Source organism: Fringilla coelebs (genome assembly GCF_963513975.1).
Source record: "Fringilla coelebs genome assembly, chromosome: 17".
In the NCBI taxonomy this organism is placed as follows: Eukaryota; Metazoa; Chordata; class Aves; order Passeriformes; family Fringillidae; genus Fringilla; species Fringilla coelebs.
Window position 1 is genome coordinate 3,389,261 of NC_140043.1, and position 21,146 is coordinate 3,410,406.

At 46.0% G+C, this 21,146-nt stretch overlaps 1 protein-coding gene across 2 annotated transcripts in view; it reads right to left on the reverse strand.

Moving 5' to 3' along the window:
* The window catches only part of FBXW8 (F-box and WD repeat domain containing 8), a 56,638-nt gene that overhangs the window by 14,131 nt on the left and 21,361 nt on the right, over positions 1-21,146 (reverse strand). Inside the window, exons 5-7 of one of the 2 annotated variants that reach the window (XM_084217615.1) lie at positions 16,691-16,848; positions 8,610-8,806; positions 7,525-7,734 (exon numbers count right to left, since the gene is read on the reverse strand). In XM_084217615.1, the coding sequence (XP_084073741.1) occupies positions 7,525-7,734; positions 8,610-8,806; positions 16,691-16,848 (565 nt within the window). The remainder of the gene's footprint in view (positions 1-7,524; positions 7,735-8,609; positions 8,807-16,690; positions 16,849-21,146) is intronic. The other variant, XM_084217616.1, reaches the window with a different exon arrangement.

Consider the following 21,146-nt stretch of genomic DNA (forward strand, 5'->3'; position numbering starts at 1 on the left):
TCTCCCTGAATGCTTAATAATTCAACAAGCCAGGAATAGCCAGAGCACCTCCAGCATTCTGTTTAGTTAAAGACCACAGAGATTAGCAAACACATTATCCATCTCCGAGGCGATCCCTTGCCTGTTACAAGTCCCTTAACGACCTTTACCATCTCTCCCTCTCTCTCTCTCTCTTTTAATAAGGCTGAGCAAATGGGACTTCATTTCAGCCCACTGCCACAGACTGGGGGTATTAATTATTCATGCTCATAGTCTCCTCTTTGTTAAGGCAGTGCATTAGACTAATTCCCCTCTTTGCTGGGTGACTTGGGCACAGCTCAGCCTGTGGCTGCTCCTCGGGGAGGGACGTGCCGGGAACCCGGCAAAGGCACCAGCCCAGGCACAGGAAAAAAGGCAAAGATACTGTTTTGCACAGAACTGCAGTGCTGGGGACAGGGAACTCTCTTTAAATGCTGTCCAAGAACTCTTGAAGGATGCCTGAAATGAATTCCCAAAGAATTAAAGGCTCTGGAGCCAGAAGAGCTGAGCTGTGAGCTTTGTTACATCTCGCTGCTAAGTGAGGTCAAGCGTGGTCGATGCACTCTGCTTGAGACACTTCCAAGAAAAACCAAGGAACTGTAGGAAATGCTGCTGATGGAACTCTTCCATGCGTGGCCAAAACCCCAGCAGGTGTTTTGGGATGCTGTGTTGTTGGAGATGTCTTTTTTGGACAGAACATTAAAACAACAAATCCCTGAGCACTTGTTATCAAAGAGCCTGTGGTACTTTCAACAAGAGCTGGGGTGTCCATCCCACTGTCCTGGATGGCAGCCAGCACACGCCTGCTCTGGGAAGAGCTGCTTTCCCTTTCCCTTTCCCTTTCCCTTTCCCTTTCCCTTTCCCTTTCCCTTTCCCTTTCCCTTTCCCTTTCCCTTTCCCTTTCCCTTTCCCTTTCCCTTCCCAGCTGGAGACCGAGCTGTGTCTCAGAACTGGGTGAATCCCTCTGTGTGTTGGTTCTTATTATTCTTATTTTCTGAATTTGGTTCTTATTTAGTGCAGTATTGGAGGGAGGATCATAAATATCAGCAAAAAGTACATTGTAAAACCACACTCAAACCCTACATCCTTCTCCTCACTGAACAACAAGCAGGATCCATTACAGAAGCACTTTTTCAGAAAGAGCCATCCAGGATTGAGGTTTCTGTCATTTCAAGTAAAATAAAACCACCCTGAGTTGCTCAGAGAGGTAGAGGATCAAGCAGCAAGCCTGAGAACAGAATTTACATTTATTTTCAGATTATATTTCTCCCCTTTGCTTCTGTCCAGCCCTCTGCCAATTGGAAAAACCATTGCCTGAATACACACAAATATTGCCAATGAAAAAGGGGCTGTGAAATTCCAAGTCCACCATAAACAAAAAGGGATCTGGTTTCTGCTCAGGTCAAACCCATCCAATCCAGAGGGTACCTACAAAAGCAGGAATATGCATTTGTGGGGGAACTCATCAAATTAAACACAACATATGGCACACGCTGCTGCAAGTTTGGATTTTATATCTAAAGTGATGTGGAAAACAAGAATATTTTTAAAGTTTACAAGCCCCAGGGACACAGTTTCCCTGTGCAAATGTATTGGATTGCCTACTGTAAATATGGCACATAACACTGCAGCAACAACAAAAACAATCTGACTGTTAACAAATGCAAGGTCAGCACGCTGATACTTGTGCACACAGATAAGTGTTCTGGCTCCATAAATTTCAAGATGAGCTAAGATTTAAAAGGAGCAGCTGAAGGAGACAGACAGACAATCAGAGAAGAAGAAAAAAGAGTAAATCAAACACAAAACAGCCAGTTAAAAAAATAAATAAACAAAAAAGCAGTTAATATCCATGAATAATGGATGTTTGATTTAAAAGCAGTTTACTCCAATATGATGTAATTTTTGACAATCAGCCAGAGAGACTATTTTTCAAGTTCTTGCCAGATATAAGTCATTGTGGGGAGCTGGGAACACAAGTGCTTCTCTGAGCATGTGGAAAATTGACTTTCATGCCATCCTAAAGGTGACTTTTGCTGGCAGACGCATGCGCTGGGCAATGCCTGAAAACCCAAAAGCAGCACAGCCTGCAGCAAATCCAGCAGGAAAAGCAGCTCCCTGCTCCTCCCCATCCAACACCTGCTGCACAAGTCACACACAGAGCTAAAGACAAGTGCAGTTTGCTTTTCCCTTTGAAGTTTCCCCGTGCCTGGAGTTGCAGAGCGAGGCTTCAGGCTGGTGGCAAGGAGGGGAGCCAAGCTCTGCGCGGGCGCTGCCAACGCACCTGCAGCCCTGGGCACTGCCAGCCCCCGGGGCTCTGCCAGCCTGGGATGGGCTGGGATGTGGGCAGATGTCTGCTAGGACTGCAATGGGGTCACCAGGCTCGTTTGACTCGTGGCTGGAGCCTGGGCTAAGAGCTGCAGGGCCCGTGGGGAGGATGTTGTGTTTACCCACCGAACCACCCACACACTCAAAAACCCCTCTGGCCCAGGGCAGGTGTTCCTTAACCCGAGGGAAACCTTCTCCCATGGAGAAGGGAGGCAAGGTGAACCTTTAAAACTGAATTAAATCCCTTGGTTTCATCACCTGGAATATTCATGGCACATCCCAGCAGCTGTATTTTCCAAACCTGAGGCACCCACCTCACCCACCGTGCCAATTTTGAGGCACTCACACTATAGCACAAACAGGGGAGAAAAAGCAGAATGTCCTTAATGTCAGCCAATAGAAAGGGGTTGATTTATTTATTATTTATTTAGTCTTTTACTTATTTCAACTTGCAAAATTATTCCTGGTCACTTAAGAGTGTTTGATCAAGAAATCACGCAAAATTTAGACAAGGAAAAGTTCTGGACTCTCTGCTGGTCTCTTTTTCTTGTAATAGTTCAGATCCTCAGAGAGTTCTGCCTTTCTGACGTGGGACCAAAGAGCTTATAAAGAAAAAGGTATTTAAAACACCTTTCAACACCTCCAAAGATCTGCTAACACCCTGCAGTCCTGCAGCTCCTCAAAGAGACACATTTGGGCAAGTTCCATCTGTTCAGACAGCAGCAAGCCCTGCCCTTGTACTGGTAGGAAAAGAAGAGTTCATAAAGATTAATTTGTTGAAAATTGGGCTCTTTACAAGGGTCACAGAGGCCAACAGAAGTGAAAAACCCCACATTTTTTAAACAAGAAAAACTAAGATTAAAAAAATGGAAGTCTTTGGAACTCTGTGAGAACTGGAGATACTCAACACCAGGAAAGACAATGCAGCTTCTCAGTTAGGAGGATTTTAGTTAAAATAAGGTGTAAGTAAGGTGTAAAGGCTCACATCAAGCAGTCATGAATTAAATATATCATCCAAAAATGACTGTAAAGTGTGAAACTCAATTTCAAGGAGTATTTACTGTTGTCCAGAGAAGCTGTGGCTGCCCCTGGATCTCTGGAAATATCCGAGGCCAGGTTGGGAAGGGCTTGGAGCAGCCTGGGACAGTGGGAGGTGTCCCTGCCCATGGCAGGGGTGGCACTGGATGGGCTTTGAGGTCCCTTCCCACCCAAACCACTCAGGGATTCTATGATTATAAATTTGTTTTCACTCACTATCACTGGTTAATTCCACTGGGCACACCCACATTTCCAGGCAGCTGAAGAATTCCATGGAAACACAAAATCCAGGAGCAAACCCAGGCAGTGTTTCACTGGCTGCTGAGAGGAGCCAGGTGAGGTTGAACACCTTTCCTCAAGCACAAGCCAATCAGCAGCTTGAGAGAGCTGCAAAAGCAGCAGCAGGAACCAGCATCACCCAAGAGAGCTGATCTCAGCACATCCAGCTTCTGCCTCAGAGCTGGAAGCTGTAAAATCACCCTTCCCTCCTCTCCTCCCCATCCACCAGCCCTGGAATCAGGTTCATGTTTGTACACAAAGCAACCAAATCCACACCTGAACTGTGCCTGACAATATCTGTAACAAAAATCCTCACCTGAACTGTGCCTGACAATATCTGTAACAAAAATCCTCACCTGAACTGTGCCTGACAATATCTGTAACAAAAATCCTCACCTGAACTGTGCCTGACAATATCTGTAACAAAAATCCTGATGCAGGCTGTGTGAAGCTTCTTTGGTAGAAAAACCCCCAAATCCTCCTTTGTTCATTATCTCATATCCCCATGAACTGCTGAAAATGTTAAAAATTTTGAAGAGAATTTGAAATTTGTGGTTTAGGATTTTTCCTCTCATCTCAGGAGAACAAACACCTCTAAATTTCATAGAAATAATCCACAAAGCTCACCTGAGCCATAGCAGGAAATCAGACTTACCTGACAGCAAATTCAGGGAAGGTTATAAAGGCACCAGCTATGAGAAAAGCTCCAGACTGCATCAGAAACCAGATGAACTCCAGCCTAACATTTATCCTGCTGCCTTCTTTTGAGGTTTAGATCCTGATGAAGAGGACCAAAGCCAATCTGTGGATTTAATCTCCCCCATGGTGTTTAAACCCAAAATCCCCACAGCTGAATGCCCAGCCTTGTGGTGCTGCAGCAGCTCTGTGACCAGGGGGCTCCAGCTGCCTGACACAGGGGATGTGTCACTGGCCTGACATCATCCCTCAAGGAATGTCCCCTGGATGCCCTGGGAATAAGGATTTCCCCCATGGGTCATTATCTGGACTATTTCATTAGCCCAAGAGGAGCCTAGATGGGAACACAGATCTCAGAATTTGGACTTGAAGGGATTTCATGCTGAGTTAACAGAGCTCAAACAAGAACATCTTTCATAGCTTCACTTCAAAAAAGAATTCCAGGAGCACTAAAGCAGAAGAACTTTCAAGAAACAGCTTCATATTTGGGTTGTCTGGTGCTACTAAAGTGCAAGCTGAACTTCTCAGGGATGAAGCACTTCTGTTCTCCCCTCCCTCCTGCACGGGTGTCTCTCATCTGACAGGAGCCAAGTCTAGGCCACGGATTTGATGTTTTCCTTCTCTCCAACATAAAAGTTCCCACAAAATTTATGCCTCAGATCTCAGCTCTGCTGTCAAACGTGGCTAAAATTAGAAAATGATTTAAAAAAAAAAGAGAGGGAGGGAGGGAGGAAAAAGATGGTTTCCCTAAGTGTTTTGATCAGGAAGCAGGTTACTAGGCAGGAATTGCCAGAAGGAAAATAATAACCAGGAGGAAAACAAAGAAAACCCCAAACTGGGGAGGAACACAGGCAGCAGCCAGGGGGGCTGGAATCCTCCAGGATGGCATTTCCAGGCTGGGGAGCTCTCCCCAAGCCAGGCTGTCCCCGTGGGCCCAGAGTAATCAGCCACTGCAGAGTCCCTGCACGTCTGCGCGAGGCCGCTCGTTAGCGTAAGAGCCATCAGTAATTAATTTCCGGCGTGATGTCAGCTGGAGCAGCAGTGCCAAGGCAGTGTCCTTGTCACACCCCCTGGCTGCCTGGGCCCATCTCCCTGATTAGGATGCACCAGGCTTAATGCAATCTGCCAGCAAGAGCCAGGGAGCTCAGGACTAAATGAGGAAAGATGTCTGAGCACCACTCGGGGCTGGGGAGGTCTCTTGTCAGGACCCAGGAGATTCCTCTGGCTGCCCTGGGTGACCTGAGACCCTGGCATGGAGTCAAAAACAGCTGTGCCTTCGAGTTTAGCCCATTACCAACTTTGTGTGAAGAATTCCAAGCCACAAGAGTTTGAGTAGAATGATGGTGAATTTGTCAGAGGGTGAAAAAGCAGAATTTTGGGGATTTAGAATGGGGGTTCAAGAGGCAAGATGGAGGAATCTGGGTGTGTCCTGTCCTTCTTCTTGTCCTCCATCTTCTGCTGGGATGGGGACACTGCTGGATTGGTTTAGAGTAGAGACAGACTAACATAGGTGATGGGTATTGGGAAATTATTGTAAATAAAGTACAGGTAGTTCTTAGTATAAAAACCAACCCCACCCCAAGGGCAGGGACTGTGCCACAACCCGACCTGCTGGACAGATCTCAGCAGGTCAGAGAAAGAATGTGACAGATAAAATAGATAAAACAGATAAAATAAACAACCTTGAGAAGCAGAATCAAGGGATCTCGACTTCTTCTGTGGTCACAGGACTGGAAAAAAGAGACTTTCTGACACCTCAGGGTCATCTCAACCACAGCAACCTGAGAGTTTCTCTGTTCTTTACGAGGCACAAAAGTGATCACTGGGGTAATGCCCCCAAACGAGGCAATTTCACCTCCTGCCCTCCCACCTCTGGAGGGAAAAGAGCTGGGTTAGGACAGCAGAGGAATGAATAGACAGCACAGCTCACAGCATTTCAGCCCTCCAGGTATTGATGGTGAATTTATGGGGGTTTTGAGGGGAATGAGATGCAGCTGGACACATTTATCCCGCACAGAGGAAGCCCTAAATAAAGCTTTCCCATTCCAGTCCCTTGCCAAGGGAAACCCTGCATTTTTACACTCCAGACCACAGTGGTCAGCAGTGGGTGCTGCACTCCTGCTCCCTTCTCCAGCTGCCTGAAGCCCCCTCCCTCCCTCCCTCCCTGCTGACAGCCTCAGTGTAACACAAAAATGGAATGAAACCAGGGACTGGAAAAGGGAGGAAGGTGCAGGAAAGGACAGGGACTCTTCCCAAGGCATCTGGAAACACCAGAATCCCCTCACAGTTTGGCCAACACTCAAGAGACAGCACAAAAAGCACCCTCCTCCTAAGGGTGCTCATTTGCCTGACACTGCTCAGGACCACCAGAGAGGCTGAGGGATGGTTTGGGATTTTGGGTTGTCTACTGGGGTTTTAGGTGGGATTTTTGAGAGGAGTTCCCCCTGATCCCATTGATGCAGCACAGACTGAGCTGGGCCCTGCTGAGGAGCAGAGGGTGCAAGGGATCCCAGCTGGCTGAATGTCAGATTATGCTTTTTCCTGACCTAGAGATGGGGCAACCGAGAGGTGTTTTAAAAACTTCCACTCTATTTTTAGTCTCTTCTGAAGGGTGAGACAATACAGATATTATAATTTACACTACCACAATTAGAAGCTAATTATTTCTTAATTACAATATAGTATAAGTGGTTTTTGACTTATTAATTTTTACCACAGTGCTATAAATGCCTTTAAACTAATCATCTAAAATTACTCTTCCTAAGTCTTACTACAATACATTTTTCATAATTCTATTTCCCTAAAGTATCTAATCTTATTTATAAAACCCTTTGAAACTTGTTTCTAGTTCTATTTCTCTCTCACAATATCTAATATATCCATAATATTTCTAAGTCAGTATTTCCTATCTCAAAGTTTACATACAGATATATACTATGAAAACCTTGTGCCAAACTTTAAAAATTCTCTACAAATTCATTTCCCACAGCTGAACAATAATCCCTCACTTCCCACAGAACACAAAGCAGCATCAGATTATTGCATTGAATTGTCTTCTCTCTACACACAAAAGCTGGGGAGCAAGAAAAGAAGTCCTCAGCATAAACTCTTTTTTGTCCTTAATTACAAAGGTAGAAAAATCTTCTCAGAAAACAATGACAATACCTGGTTGGGCTCATTCAATAACCAGCCAAAGGTTTTGATGCCAAAGGCTGCCTGGTGAGCAGCCACATCGAGGCAGGTGACAGGCTGGCCATAGACTGAGTGGAGAATCCTGGCAGGAGCCTCTGCTTTCAGGAGATAGACAATGTCCTCTGCAGCTGCCACTGCCACTGGGCTCCCTGTCACATCTGGAACCAGATTAAGGAAGTTGACCTAAAAAGAGCAGACTTTTTATTTTATTTTTTCTTTTCATTTATTGTAGTACAGTCAAAAATTCTATTGCATCACTAGTGCCACATGCTGAACTGAACAAACTACTCGTGTGTGTCCTGAATCATCTCAGCTATGGATGAATTCCACACAAAGACCAAGCATCGAGCTTACTTCTGAACTGTAAGACAGACTTAGAGCTGGAGGGGGGATTAATCAGGAGTGGTTTAAATCACTTCACACCCTTTAACTGCACAGCTTTCTCCTACAGGAGAGAGGCTGCAAGACTCAATTATTCCTACACACTTCCTTCCCCTTTCAAACAAATGCTGATACTCTGAGACAAAAGAAAACTTCAGAAAATGAGTTTTAATTACAACTCTCAAAACTTCAGTGACAGAAGGTGCAACCTAAAGAAGCTGCATGAGTAGTTACAGCTTCACAAGTGACACTATTAGGCTGCCTGCAATATCCTGCCTCAGAATTAATCAGATAGTGTGGATCTGGAATGAGACCTGGAGTTTCAGCTCCAATTCTATGCGAGAAAACTGATTTACAAAATGAGCCAGCTTAGTTTACTGTTGACAAAAAAAAAAAAAAAAAAAAAAAAAGAAAAAAGAAAAAAGAAAAAAACCATCCCAGCCAACCTCCTGCACCATATGGACTTGTGTTCATTTTCACTCCTAGCTCAAGCCAGCAGTTCACCCTTGCTCTTCAGGGATGGAAGACTCACCCTGAACCTGCTCCAAAGTCAGAGCCGCGAGCTGCTACCGCCCTGATCTAGCTGTAAGACTTGTCTAAGAACCATCCCAACCCCACCAACGATAACCAGCGGATCAGGAGCTCCTGTAACGAAGCAGAGTAGCCTGGAGACTCACCAGTTTCTGGATGTCAAAGGTTCCTGGGGTTTGCCAGAAGCCTCTGTCGTCGGGGCTCTCCAGCCTGACCTGGAAGGCGGAGGCCGTGGCCACGGCGGCGCCGCCCGGGGCCAGCGCCAGGGCCTGGATGTGCTGGTTGTGCTGGAAGTGGTGGATGGGCTCCTGGCCCAGCAGCAGGCTCCAAACACTGACAGTGCCTGCACGGGGGAAATGGCACTGGGGTTAGCTCAGCCTCTGACACAACCTTCAACCAGCCTTTAAACAGCTGCAAGTGGAGCTGGTGGAACAAAGGAATACACAGGGAAGAGACGGGGGCAGGACACCTGACCTTGAGGATGCTGTGACTGCTCTGGCCACGGGTGCACAGGAGAATTTATGTGCTCTGAAGCTGAAGGAGAGGATGTATAGATGGGATATTGGGCAGGGATTTTTCCCTGGGAGGGTGGGCAGGCCCTGGCACAGGGTGCCCAGAGCAGCTGGGGCTGCCCCTGGATCCCTGGAAGAGTCCAAGGCCAGGCTGGACTTTGGGGCCGAGAGCACCTGGGACAGTGGGAGGTGTCCCTGCCCATGGCAGGGGTGGCACTGGATGGTCCTGTGGGAATCTCTGTGGTCTTCAGGTCACCCATCCCTCTGCTCTGGAGCCAGGCTGGGAGAGCTGGGGGTGCTCACCTGGAGAGGAGAAGGCTCCAGGGAGAGCTCAGAGCCCCTTGCAGGGCCTAAAGGGGCTCCAGGAGAGCTGGAGAGGGACTGGGGACAAGGGCTGGAGGGACAGGACACAGGGAATGGCTCCCAGTGCCAGAGGGCAGGGATGGATGGGAGATTGGGAATTAGGAATTGTTCCCTGGCAGGGTGGGCAGGCCCTGGCACAGGGTGCCCAGAGCAGCTGGGGCTGCTCCTGGATCCCTGGCAGTGCCCAAGGCTGGACAGTGGAAGGTGTCCCTGCCCATGGCAGAGGTGAAATGGGATGGCCTTTAAGGTTCCTTCCAACCCAAACCCATCTGTGATTCTGTAATTCCAGGCTCTATTGCTCTGTACCTTTTCCTGATTTCTGACTGTTCAATAACATTAGCAGCTACCTTGAGGAAGAGTCTTTGACTTCCCTCACATTTCCAAGTTTGGAGATCAAACGTAAACAGACACCTGAAATTCTGTTCTATTACAGAGAGGCTCTCAGTTACCCCAAAACCAGTGAGGAAGAACCCACATTCCAATTTTAAGACACTTTGCTGCATGGTTCATAGAATATCCTGAGTGGGAAGGGACCCACAAGGATCATCCAGCCCCTGTCCCTGCCCAGACCCCCCAACAACCCCACCCTGGGCATCCCTGGCAGCGCTGGCCAAAGGCTCCTGGAGCCCTGGCAGAGCCAGAGGCTGTCCCCACTGCCCTGGGGACAGTGCCCAGCACCCTCTGGGGGAAGAACCTTTCCCTGATCTCCACCTAAACCTCCTAACACAGCTCCATTCCCTGGGTCCTGTCCCTGGTCACCACAGAGAAAAGCTAAAGAATACAAATCCTAAAGATAAAGGAGCGTAAGTCAGAAGAAAACATATTTATAATTGCATTTTTGCCAGCCTGGCTCCCCAATTCTCTATTTAAAAGCATCATAATCTGAGTAAGAGCAACCTGAGGCAATCAGGAGGGAACAGAAGGGAATTGGAGCCTTCTGGGCCACCTTTGCACTGAATTGAGAAGCAATCTTCCAGCGTGACAGGCAGGGCTGGAGAAGGCTCCCTTGCAGAGGAGCACGTTAATGATGAAATGATTAATGGCAGCTCTTCCTTCAGAAGGAGACATAAAAGCCCTGACAGACAGCTGTGGATGGGCACCACTGCCAGTTTGCAAACACTCCTCCCCAGTCCCAGAGGAGGTGAAGCAAGAGTGTGGTAATGAAACTGCACATAGTGAAATGGTAGCTAAATGAGTTTAAATTGATTTATGGTAGCTTTTGTAAAGATTATTTGGTATCTGGAAAGTGCTACCCATGTGAAATAATGCAGATAATCCTTAAGATCCCTGTCTAATGGCACTCCCACTGAATATTTATATTCCTCACCATGGGAATGAGTACCATAATGGGGACCATTTTTGTTTTATTAGGGATGAATATTTAAATTAATCTGCTATTTGCCTAAACAATTAGCCGCCTCTGTTTGTTTACACAAAGCCAAAACTGCAATTAGGCTTCCATCAGAAAGATCAGTCCCGACTAAAACTGTCCCGACGGAGCCGTAAGGGCTCCGAGCAGAACTCCCCAAAATGACTTCTTAGCATAATGGTAATTATGTTAATTGCTTGAAAGGTAAATAACTGCTGAACTGGGTTTGCAAAACAGACTGGTTGCAAAAAACCAGCTTCAAACCAGTTAACAAATCCAAGAGGGCAGCACAGGGCAGGGCTGAGCTGGGGCTGCTCCTCCCCAGAGCAAAGGGATGGGGAGGCCTCACCTCCAGGAGAGGGGATTCAGCCAGGACAAACCCCACCAGTGATAAAGTGCTATCAGACACAGGGAGTGACAACTGGACTGCTGTGGCAGACCATGGATTTGGCTGCCAGGCTCCTCCAAGCAGGAGGATTTTCAATTTCTGTTCAGCAGAAAATTGATCCAAATTAAAGACCAGGTTCATGAAGGGGAAAAGGGAGGCTGGTTTGCTTTCAGAAGAGCCTTTTGTTCATCTCTGTGATGAACATTCCACTGGATTCAACAATGCCTAAATGGATGAAAGTTCTGAAAATTTAAAAAAATAAAAATTCTGATCACAGGAGCAAACTGAGAAACCCAGAGCTCTGCTCTCTAATTTTGGGCAACAAGTCACTAATTATTACTGTTGTTTATTATTATTATGATTATTATTATGATTATTATTAGTAGTATTGGTATTGGTATTAGTATTATTATTATCTCAAACATGACAAAATCTGTCCAAAAGAAAAGATTTTAAGCAGGCAAACACAGAGTGTACAAACACAGATATGTGCATCGTGTTGCCCATATAACAATACATGATATGGGCAATACATTCTGGTAATCTAAACAAAAAAGTGACTTGTAAGGTCACAAATTCATGTGATGAAGGAGCACAAAGTAAAGAGTAACCTGGAGAGCTCAAAGAATATCCTGAATTGCAAGGGACCCACAAGGATCAGGACAGAAAGAAAACAGAAAAAGCAAACACGGCACTGGATTTATAAATAGGTAAAGCTGCTATGAGGGCTAAAAGTGCTGCTCAGAATATTCTGCATTTCACTGCAGAAACAACAAAAGGTATTTATGGGTGTGCAAGTCCTTGCAGCAGTCAATCACGTTTGGATAAGAGCAAAAAAATCCCACACCATTCCAGTTCAGGTTATTAGTGTGGCACTAAAAAAAAATCAGGCTAAGATTTAGCAGTGCAGATGAGATCACTGCTCTCCACAGTCTGTCTTCCTGCCTCCAGCACTGCCCAGCACCTCATTTCCACAGCAATTCCTCTGCTGAGGTGAAGTTAAGGTTGCAGCCATATGTTATCTTTTTTATTTTTTATCATACTGAAATCTTCCCAAGTGTTAGAAGGTCACAAAATGAAAATTATAAGCAGTGGTTCCACAGCACGCTAAAATCTGCACCATAATTGTGATTATTCCAACTGAACTCTAACAGTAACTCCCCAAAATTATGTAGAATTATGAGCAAACTGGAAAGTCACTGTGGCTCATGAAAAGAAGTGCAAGAAGCTGCTGCTGGTGGTGCAATGCTGACATTTAATGTCACAATCACTGCACCAGCTTCATTTAGCACTTTGCCCCAGACTGGACAAAAAATTCAACTCCCAACCCCTGTATTTCTGAATTGTGGCCTGATGAAAGGTCCATTTATTGCCAGTAACTCCAGACTGCACAGTACTTGGATGGAACATTGAGCAGGAGGCTGCTGTGCCTCAGAGTGCAGCGCTGATCCTGACTGAACTCCAGATTTTGGGAGCATCACCAGCCCTGCACAGCTCTTGCTGTGTCAAAGGTGGGAGGCTGGAGGCTCCTCTCTCTCCACCAGCAGTGCTGGCAGCACAAAAGACATCCTGCAAAAGCAGCTGTTACATCTGTTTTCACACAGGTTTTTCTCTGCTATTACAGGCAATGCATTTGCTACAAAATTAAACAAACCCAAGTATCTTTTTTCCTTTAAAATCCCCTAATCCTCCGACAGGGCAAGGCAGCACAACCACAGAGCAAACAGTGCTAAATCTCATTTGTAAATATTATCCTGGCTGTGTCTGGCAGTGTCACAGAGCCTGTCTGAGCCCCTCCTGAGCTGGGCACAGCTGGCACTGCCCACCTGAGCTGCCTGCTCGGGGAGCTGGGGGTGGGAGGGCTGGCTGTGGGTGTGGAGGATCCCAGCTCGGATCCTGAAGACCTTTTACATCAGCTCTTCCACATTAAAACCAGCATTTGCTGTCAGCTGGTGGCTGCTGCCAGCTTTGGAAGAGATGTAAAGCAATCTACATGCACATTACCTGAAAAAAAAACCAAATTTAAAACCCCAGAATTTTGACTGTGCTGGAGCAAGGAATCCAAATGTGCTGATGGTTTACAAGCTCATTCCCTTCAGCTTCTAAACACAACAGCCTGGGAAAGCCAGAAGGTGCTGAATCCACATCATCTCCACAGTGCTTGTCCTGTTTCAGAGCTGTGGTCTTGCCACCTTGATTTAAACAAAATAAAACTCTATTTCACCTTTTGAAAACCCTTGGACTTGATGATCCTTCCTTGTGGGTCCCTTCCAACTCAGGCTATTCTGTGATTCTATGGCTCCCTACAGGTGGGGTTTTTTACTCCAAAGTGGGAACATGAATTTATTTCCTTATAATAATTTTCAGCTATATCATATCTCTATGATGTACAAGCAGTATAAGAAAAGCATGAGTGGAAATGGGCACCAGCCTGGAGTATCAAAACTTATGGCTGTGAATTTTGAGTTTTTCCCAAAAACATTTCTAGTTGGAGGAGCCAATTTAACCTTAGTAGATACTTGAAGTTCATTAACCAACATTTTACATTTAATTTTCACTTCCAGCAGGTCCTGAGAGTACAAATAGTGAGAGATCAGACCTCAGTGCCAAGAGCCTTGCCCTCACACTACCATTACCACAACAGTTCCCACCAAATGTTCCCAGATTTTACTCCCACCACCCTTCTTCCAGGGATTTCCACATAACACCATGCCTGGACAGTCCCTTGGAGAAGGCACAGACCCTGTTTCACTCCCAGTGTGGGGAATGGGATATCACACTCCACTCACCCAAACCAAGAGATCTGCACCCACAGCCACCAATGGGAATAAACATCCCAGCCCCTGCTCCTGCAGTTTTCTTCTGACATTTTTTCCTTCACTCCAGCCAGCCTGGAATGCTCCTGCTCTCTTAGAGCACGTCCTGGCACTCGGGGAAAGGCACCAAACCCATCACTCTGCAAAGAGGGTACAGAAGGGACAACACCCCCAGGCAGCTTTAAGGGCATCAGGAAGGACAAGAGCACGGAAATCCACAAAGCAGCGCTGCCAAAATTCCCCTCCTGGAGCCTGCAGCAGGCAGGAGCACCTCGGATCCCTGCAGCAACCACCCTCCTCTGCCTCCTCTGCAGCTTGGGAAGGCCACCAGCTCCTCACAGTGGGCCTGAGGGGGTACAAGCAGGGCAGCAGGGCCGTGCTCCCCACCGTGCCTGCAGCAGGGTGGCCGTGGCATTTAAAGGACAGCAGGAAAAAGTTCTGTTCTCCTGTTGCTGCACATTGTTTGCCAGTCAAACCATGCAACTCCAGAGCGCGGGGGGGAGAGGGATGGCTGAAGCAGACTGCTGTTTCCCAAAAGCTGTGGCTCCCAGCCAAAGGCAGGCAAGCATGGAGCAGATGGAGTCCTGGCAAGGCCTCTCCTGTCCCTGCATTAGCAGCATCTGCTCATTACCCAGAACCCTCGCCTGCTTTATCTAATGCTCCAGGAAAAGCATTTTGATTTGATTCATTTCAGTTCGGTAACGTGCAACACAATTAGTGGTAAAATCAAACTGGAGCACTGCCAGTGCTGACAATAGGAAACAAGGCAGAAGAAATATGAGGCCAGTGGGTTGGAATTCAAAAATCACAACTGTGGCTCGAGCTGCCAAGTCCCGTTGCCCCAGGTGTACATCCAGTGCCCCCACTGAGCGCTGGCACGGGCACAGGGAACTTCATTTGCTCCTCATCCATTCCTCCCTCCTCTCCCTGTCCCTGCAGCCCGAGGCTGGCACCATCAGGAACCTCCACCAGGAGCCACAATCCCGTTTTCCTCCAGGGCCACCACGGAGTGACAACCCACTTTGGCCAGGGCATCCCAGGAGGACATCCCTGTGTGCTTGCTGTGCCTGGGAAGGAGCTGAGGAGCAGAGCAGGGCGGGCAGCGCCCGGGATGGGCAGCCAGGGCCAGCGCCGCGGGAGCCCTGCGGGACCGGGAGCAGCCGATGGTGTCGGGGCCAGCCGGGGATTCGCCAGGGAAGTCTAGACTGCCTGACAGCACCACCTCCAACACGAGCAGATGGTTTCTCTGGGTTAGTCAAACTTACAAACAAAGAGGAAAGGGAGCTGGAAAAGTACAACAAAGAACAATCAAACACATTATCTTCAAAGCCGTCCGCTCCCTCCCCAAAATTTAAAATAACTCTCTCCAGCAAACTGTAAATATGTGCTTTCGGCTTGCAGTTAGTAAACACTGCTAAAATGGGTCTTTTTATTTCCCTATTCCCATAGAAACTAATCTATTCTGACCAAGGCTCCTCAAATCAGAGTAACTGCCATATCACAGAGCCTATTAAAATCTCTACCCAAAAGAATAAAAGATGCCGAGCTTTATGCAAACTAGTTCAGTCACAACGCTGACAGCAAGGGATATGACAGGCAAAAAACCCAGACAAATTATTAGATTAGTCAGTGGGAAACTAGAAAACAAACAAAAGACCCTCTGCTAGTCATTGTTTGGAACACTGGAAAAAAAGCCAGCACTTAAACCTGTGTTATAATTTCCTATGACTCCAGTAAATAATATTAATAACACCAGATTTGCTGCTGTCAGAAAATGTTGCCTATTAACAATTTTTACCCACAGAAAACCATCCTGGCAAGATCCAAGCTAGAAAAACAGCTAAGGATGTTGAGAATCTTAAAACACATACAGCATTTAATTTACTTCTAAAATAAAAGTATGGATTAGGGATTTTGTTTGGATTATCCACCTTCTGTTTTGTTTTCACCTGCAGACACACCAGGATCAAAGACAGTGTGTGTACGAAGCTCTCTAAACTTACAAACACTCTTTATTTATACCCAAGGAGACATTTTAAGTATCAAATTTTACATTTTAAAGATGATGGGAGTTGAGTTCTGCCCGAGCCCCTCAGTTTAGGATCCCAGTCGGCCGGTATTGTCCAAACCTGACTTTTTAAATTGCTGTTCCCACATCCAGAAGATGTTGGTCTCTGGCTCTTGTTGTCCATTACAGAAACCCTCCAAGGATATTTAAAACAACGCACACAAGCAGGATTTTATGAGGGTTTCACTAAATATTAGGTGAAAGCTTTCATTTCTTTAAATCCAAGTATATAACAACAACCCAGCACTGCAAACCAACACTTCAGTGCATCCACACACCAGGCCAAGAGCGAGAGGGATGGGGATTAATCAGACATCCAAGTTTACCACCATCCCCATAACAAAGCTCCACAGCACCCCAGGGGAGCTTTGGCCAGAGGAGAAGGCTGGTGGAAGAATATTTAATATTTTTATAGCAAAACAAGTTATTTGCTTAAGATAGCTTGGCTGGACTACAGCCTGGCACTCAAGCTTTGTGCAGCAGCTCCGGTAGGAATTAAATCTCAGTTTTAATGGGTGCTATGTTCCAATGCCTCCTAATGCATTTAGGGTTATTGGCCAACTTTCTCACATAAAAGCAAGTGTGTGCGTGTGTGTGGATACACAGGATTACAGACACACAAAAAGCTGAGCACAGCTGCTTCATTTTTGCAAAGCCCTTTTTTTTTTTTCCTGCTGTTGTTTAATAGGGAGGAGAGTTGTGCTTGCTCACCGTCCTCGCGGGCAGCCACGGCCAGGGAGCTGTTGATCCTCACAAAGGAGACGTGTGGCAGGGCTCCAGCCCCTCCAGGGCCTGGCACTGCTGCCAGCACAGGGGCTCTGTAGTCCCAGGTGCGGGTGTCCCACAGCCTCACCTCCCCTGAGCTGTACCTGCAAAACAAGGGCAAATGGAAAATGAATGGGAGAGAATTTTTACAGCTTGATGGAAGGCTCACATACAGAGATAAGAATTGTTTTCCTTTCTTCTCTCTCCCAGAAAAAATCCTGGGAGAGAAAGTGATGTCTCTCTCTGTTCAGAGAATGTGAATGCCACAACATAGTATGGATCTGTATGCAAACTGTGCAGATAACCATAAAGAATCTGAAGGATTGTGTTGTATAAAATTATCTGACCATTCAGAGTCCATCCATAAACAACTTCAAAAACGAAATCATTTCACAAGTCAAATTAAAACAGAGAGATCATAGATAACTTGATTGTTTAAAACATAGATTGTTTAAAACATAGTTTTACACCTTAACTGAAAAAACTTTACAAAGTTTATATGCATTGATTGTTACAGTGACAATGCCTTGCACACTTCACTGTGCACAGCAAACAATAAACAAAGCTACCAAAGAAGTTTTATCCGTTCAAGAGAGAGAGGGAAATGTGGGAAATGAACTTGTAGAGAATTCTCAAAGCCTGACAGAAGGCCCACACAGTGTGCATCTGTGTGCAAACCTTGAGATAAGAAATGCTGACTTAGAAATGCCATGGAATAGGACAGACATTGCTGGGAGAGAAATGGAGCTAGAAAAAGGTTTCAAAGGTGGGCTCACAAGGATACTTTGGAGAAACAGAACTATGAAAGATGCATTGTAGTGGGATCCACAGGGGGTAATTTTAGATTATTGTCTTTAAGGCATTTACAGCATGGTGTGGCAAAAGCTGATAGGCCAAGAAACACTTACAGGGTATTATCATTAGGAAATGGTTGGCTTCTGATGGTGATGGTGTGAATTATAACATCTGTATTGCCTCACCCTCTTCATGAGACTGAAAATGGAATAAAGGTTTTTAAAACACCTCTCAGCTGCCCCATCTCTGGTTCAGAAAAGGGCATAATCCAACACCAACAACCCCACAGCACCTGCAAGGAGGTGGCTGCAGCAGAAGGGAGGAAGGAACAAGGATGGGTTCAAACAGATCCCAGACTGATCCTCCCCCAGCCCCCTGTGCACAAACCCATCAGCTTTGCCCATTTTAGTCCCATTTATTGAATGTGGCACCAAAGTCTACCAGGGCAGGCAGGAAAATTGAAATTGGAGCTACAAGGAATGGTGCAGCCAGCAGGAGCAGGGCAGTGATTCTGCCCCTGTGCTCAGCACTGGTGAGGCTGCACCCTGAGTGCTGGGTCCAGTGCCAGGGCCCTCAGTCTGGGAAGGAGATTTAGGGACTGGGGTGTGTCCAGAGAAGGGAAACAAGGGAAACAAGGCTGGTGAGGGGCTTGGAACACAAGTCCTGTGAGCTCCTGAGGGAGTTGGGGTTGTTTAGCATGGAAAAAAGAAGGGTCAGGGGTGACCTTATCACTCTCTGCAAGCCCCTGACAAGAGGCTGTCTGTAGCCAGGGAGGGTTGGTCTCTTCTCCCAGGCAACAGAATGAGAGGACACAAGTTGAGCCAGGGGAAGTTTAGGTTGAACATCAGAAAAGAATTCTTCACTGAAAGAGAGACTGGACAGTGGAACTGTCTGCCCAGGGAGGTGGTGTATCCTTGTCACAGCTTTTAATGAAGGGATGGCACCAAAGGGATGGGCTAAGAAGGATTTATTGCTCAGATAAACATCACTTCCAGAGGCCATGAGATTTTAGAGGAGCAAGCAATCAGCCATAGCTCAAAATGGACACAAGTTCCTTGTTACAAGACAATACAGAACTTTCTAACCCAATGAATAGATGACACAAGGTTTATTTTGCTTTTCTAACCTATCACCTTTACTTACTTCTACTGCACTGTGGATACTTTTGTCCAACAGGGTTCTGTCTCACAGGCACACAGATGCTTCTATTGTAACTCCTAAACTCTCAGCTTATTCCATACAACCCCACCCCTGCATTATAAACCCTTCACCACCTTATCAATGCAGTTTCTCACTTATTTAAGGCACATTCTTACAACTACAGAAACACACATTTATGATTCTCCTGCTTAATGTCTGTGTATTGTATTTTTTACATCAATCCAAACTTTTTCTAAGGCTTCAGATCAAACTTTCCAGTGTCTGTGGAAGTTTCTGTTTTTCCAGCTCCCACAGTGGTGGGATCACTCTCCCTGGATGTGGCACTCAGTTTAGCTGATGAGGAGCTGCTGGGTCACAGGCTAGACTTGATCTTCTCAAAGGTCTTTTCCAACCCAGTTCATTCTGAGCCACACAACTGAGCCACCACTATCAGAACCCACTTTGCAACTAACACACAGGGAGAGCCAGGCTCAAGAGGAAAAAGGAAATCAGGAATAAGCCTTAATTACCTCATGGTAAAACTTCAAACTGGTTCTTTTCAGTCTTTCAAGATTTCTGGTTGTGTTAAACCAGAGCACTTATCTATGACCATAAAAGCACCCACCCAACCTACTGCTCTTTATGGGAAGAAATTTCTTTTTATAGCAGAAATTTCTTGATGTCTCATCAACAGATCAATTTACCTACATCTCTGAAGACTAATTAATTAATTGATTTGACTAAGTGTTGTCTTTAGAATTAAGGCAATGCTTCATTTTTTGCAGCAGGCTCACTAAAATATCACAAGAACTGTAATTTAACATCAGCTTGTCAATGAGGAAATAAAGATAATATTGAATATATCTGAATGAAAGAAGGTTGTTACACAGTAAACAATGGATAAACTGCTCTGAGCCATCTATGACCACACTAGAGACTATTAAAGGGAAAAGAAAATCACAGAGAAGCTTCTCCAGCTGGTCAAAGACCACAGTTCTATAATTATTAAAGGCCAGTTTGACAAAACTATGATAATTAAAACTGTCTGATGTCTTGCTCTGGCACAGGTGACACTTGGATTCTTTTGGAAAATCAAAGGTGCTTCCTGCTCTGTCACCTTTGTTGTTACATCCTGACTTTTGGGGGAAAAGCATCATGGAAAAGTGATTCTTACAAGCCTCAGAGGTCTGGTGGTTGGGAATCTGGCTGTACTTATGAGGAAAAAAACAGTTAATTACAAGAAGAAGAAGGAAAGGAAGGTTTAGGAGATGAGGGAGTTGCACTCAGGTTTCCCTGTTCTCTGGGCAGTGCCATGCCCAGGGCTCCTGGTGCTGGGAGCAGATCCCTCCCCATCTCCTGGTGAAAAGGCTCCAATTTATAGAAGGAATTCAAGTGCCCAGGGGGGTGGGGAAATCTGTCAGGCAGGCAGAGATGCACATTAATTCCCTGCACTGATCAGGAAGAGAGGGAAGCCTGTCCTTGTCACCTGCCTCCTCTGCTGTGCCTTACAGGGGAGCACCCAGAGAAATGAGAACAGGGTGGGACACTTCTCCCTTTCCCTCCCTCTGCAAACGAGGCCCAAACCCCTCTGAATCCTCCTTTCATTTCCAATTTACAGCAGCACAATCTAAGAAGAACAGGCCAAGAAAGAAGCTTCCCCAAAGCAAAATGTTTCATGTTGGATTCGACAGGGAGTGCAGATCAGATCACAACAAATCTCCTCAGTTTGCAAAACTGGAAAGGGCTCATTTTGCTTCAAAATCTGGATATAAACCTCAAAAGGACAGGTGATTGCACAGATCTGCTGCAGGCCCCTTCAACAAGAGGCACTCAATGCTTTGGAAGCATTTTAATTTTGAAGTGATTTTTGTTTCCTTACATTAGGGTTGGTTGGGGTCGTGTTTTCGAGCTTCTCCTCACTGCCAAGAGCAGCAGATTCCTCCCAAGGGAAGCCAAAATCCTCTTGTCACTGAAAACTGAGTTCCAGGGGAGACATAAAACACTGGTAGACTGGACAGAAATCAGTGACAGAATATTTGTTTTCATCTCTAAATAAACAAGGAAGAACAGCATCTCCTCCTAGTGTAGGTCTCACACAGTCCAGGCTGGAGATGTAAAAACAAAGACTGAGGGAAGGAGAAAATGGCAGGAGAAGAGGAGAGACCCAGGGCTGGATAATTCTCAGGGCACACTGCATCTGGTTTCCCTACACAGCCTGGAACACAAGGGATCCACCAAAAATAACAATGCATTGACTGCAATCCTGGAATTGAAGAAACAACATCACAGGACCACAGTAAATCCTTAAACTAACTTCATCTCAGAATTCAATCAAGTCAAAATTTAGTTTGAACTGTTCTTTGTTCAAGAAGAACCACCTGAACTACCTCTGAGCCAAGCTCAAACTGGAGCAGCACCACCAAACACTTCTGGCCATTGGTTTGAAAACAATTTGATGATGAAATAA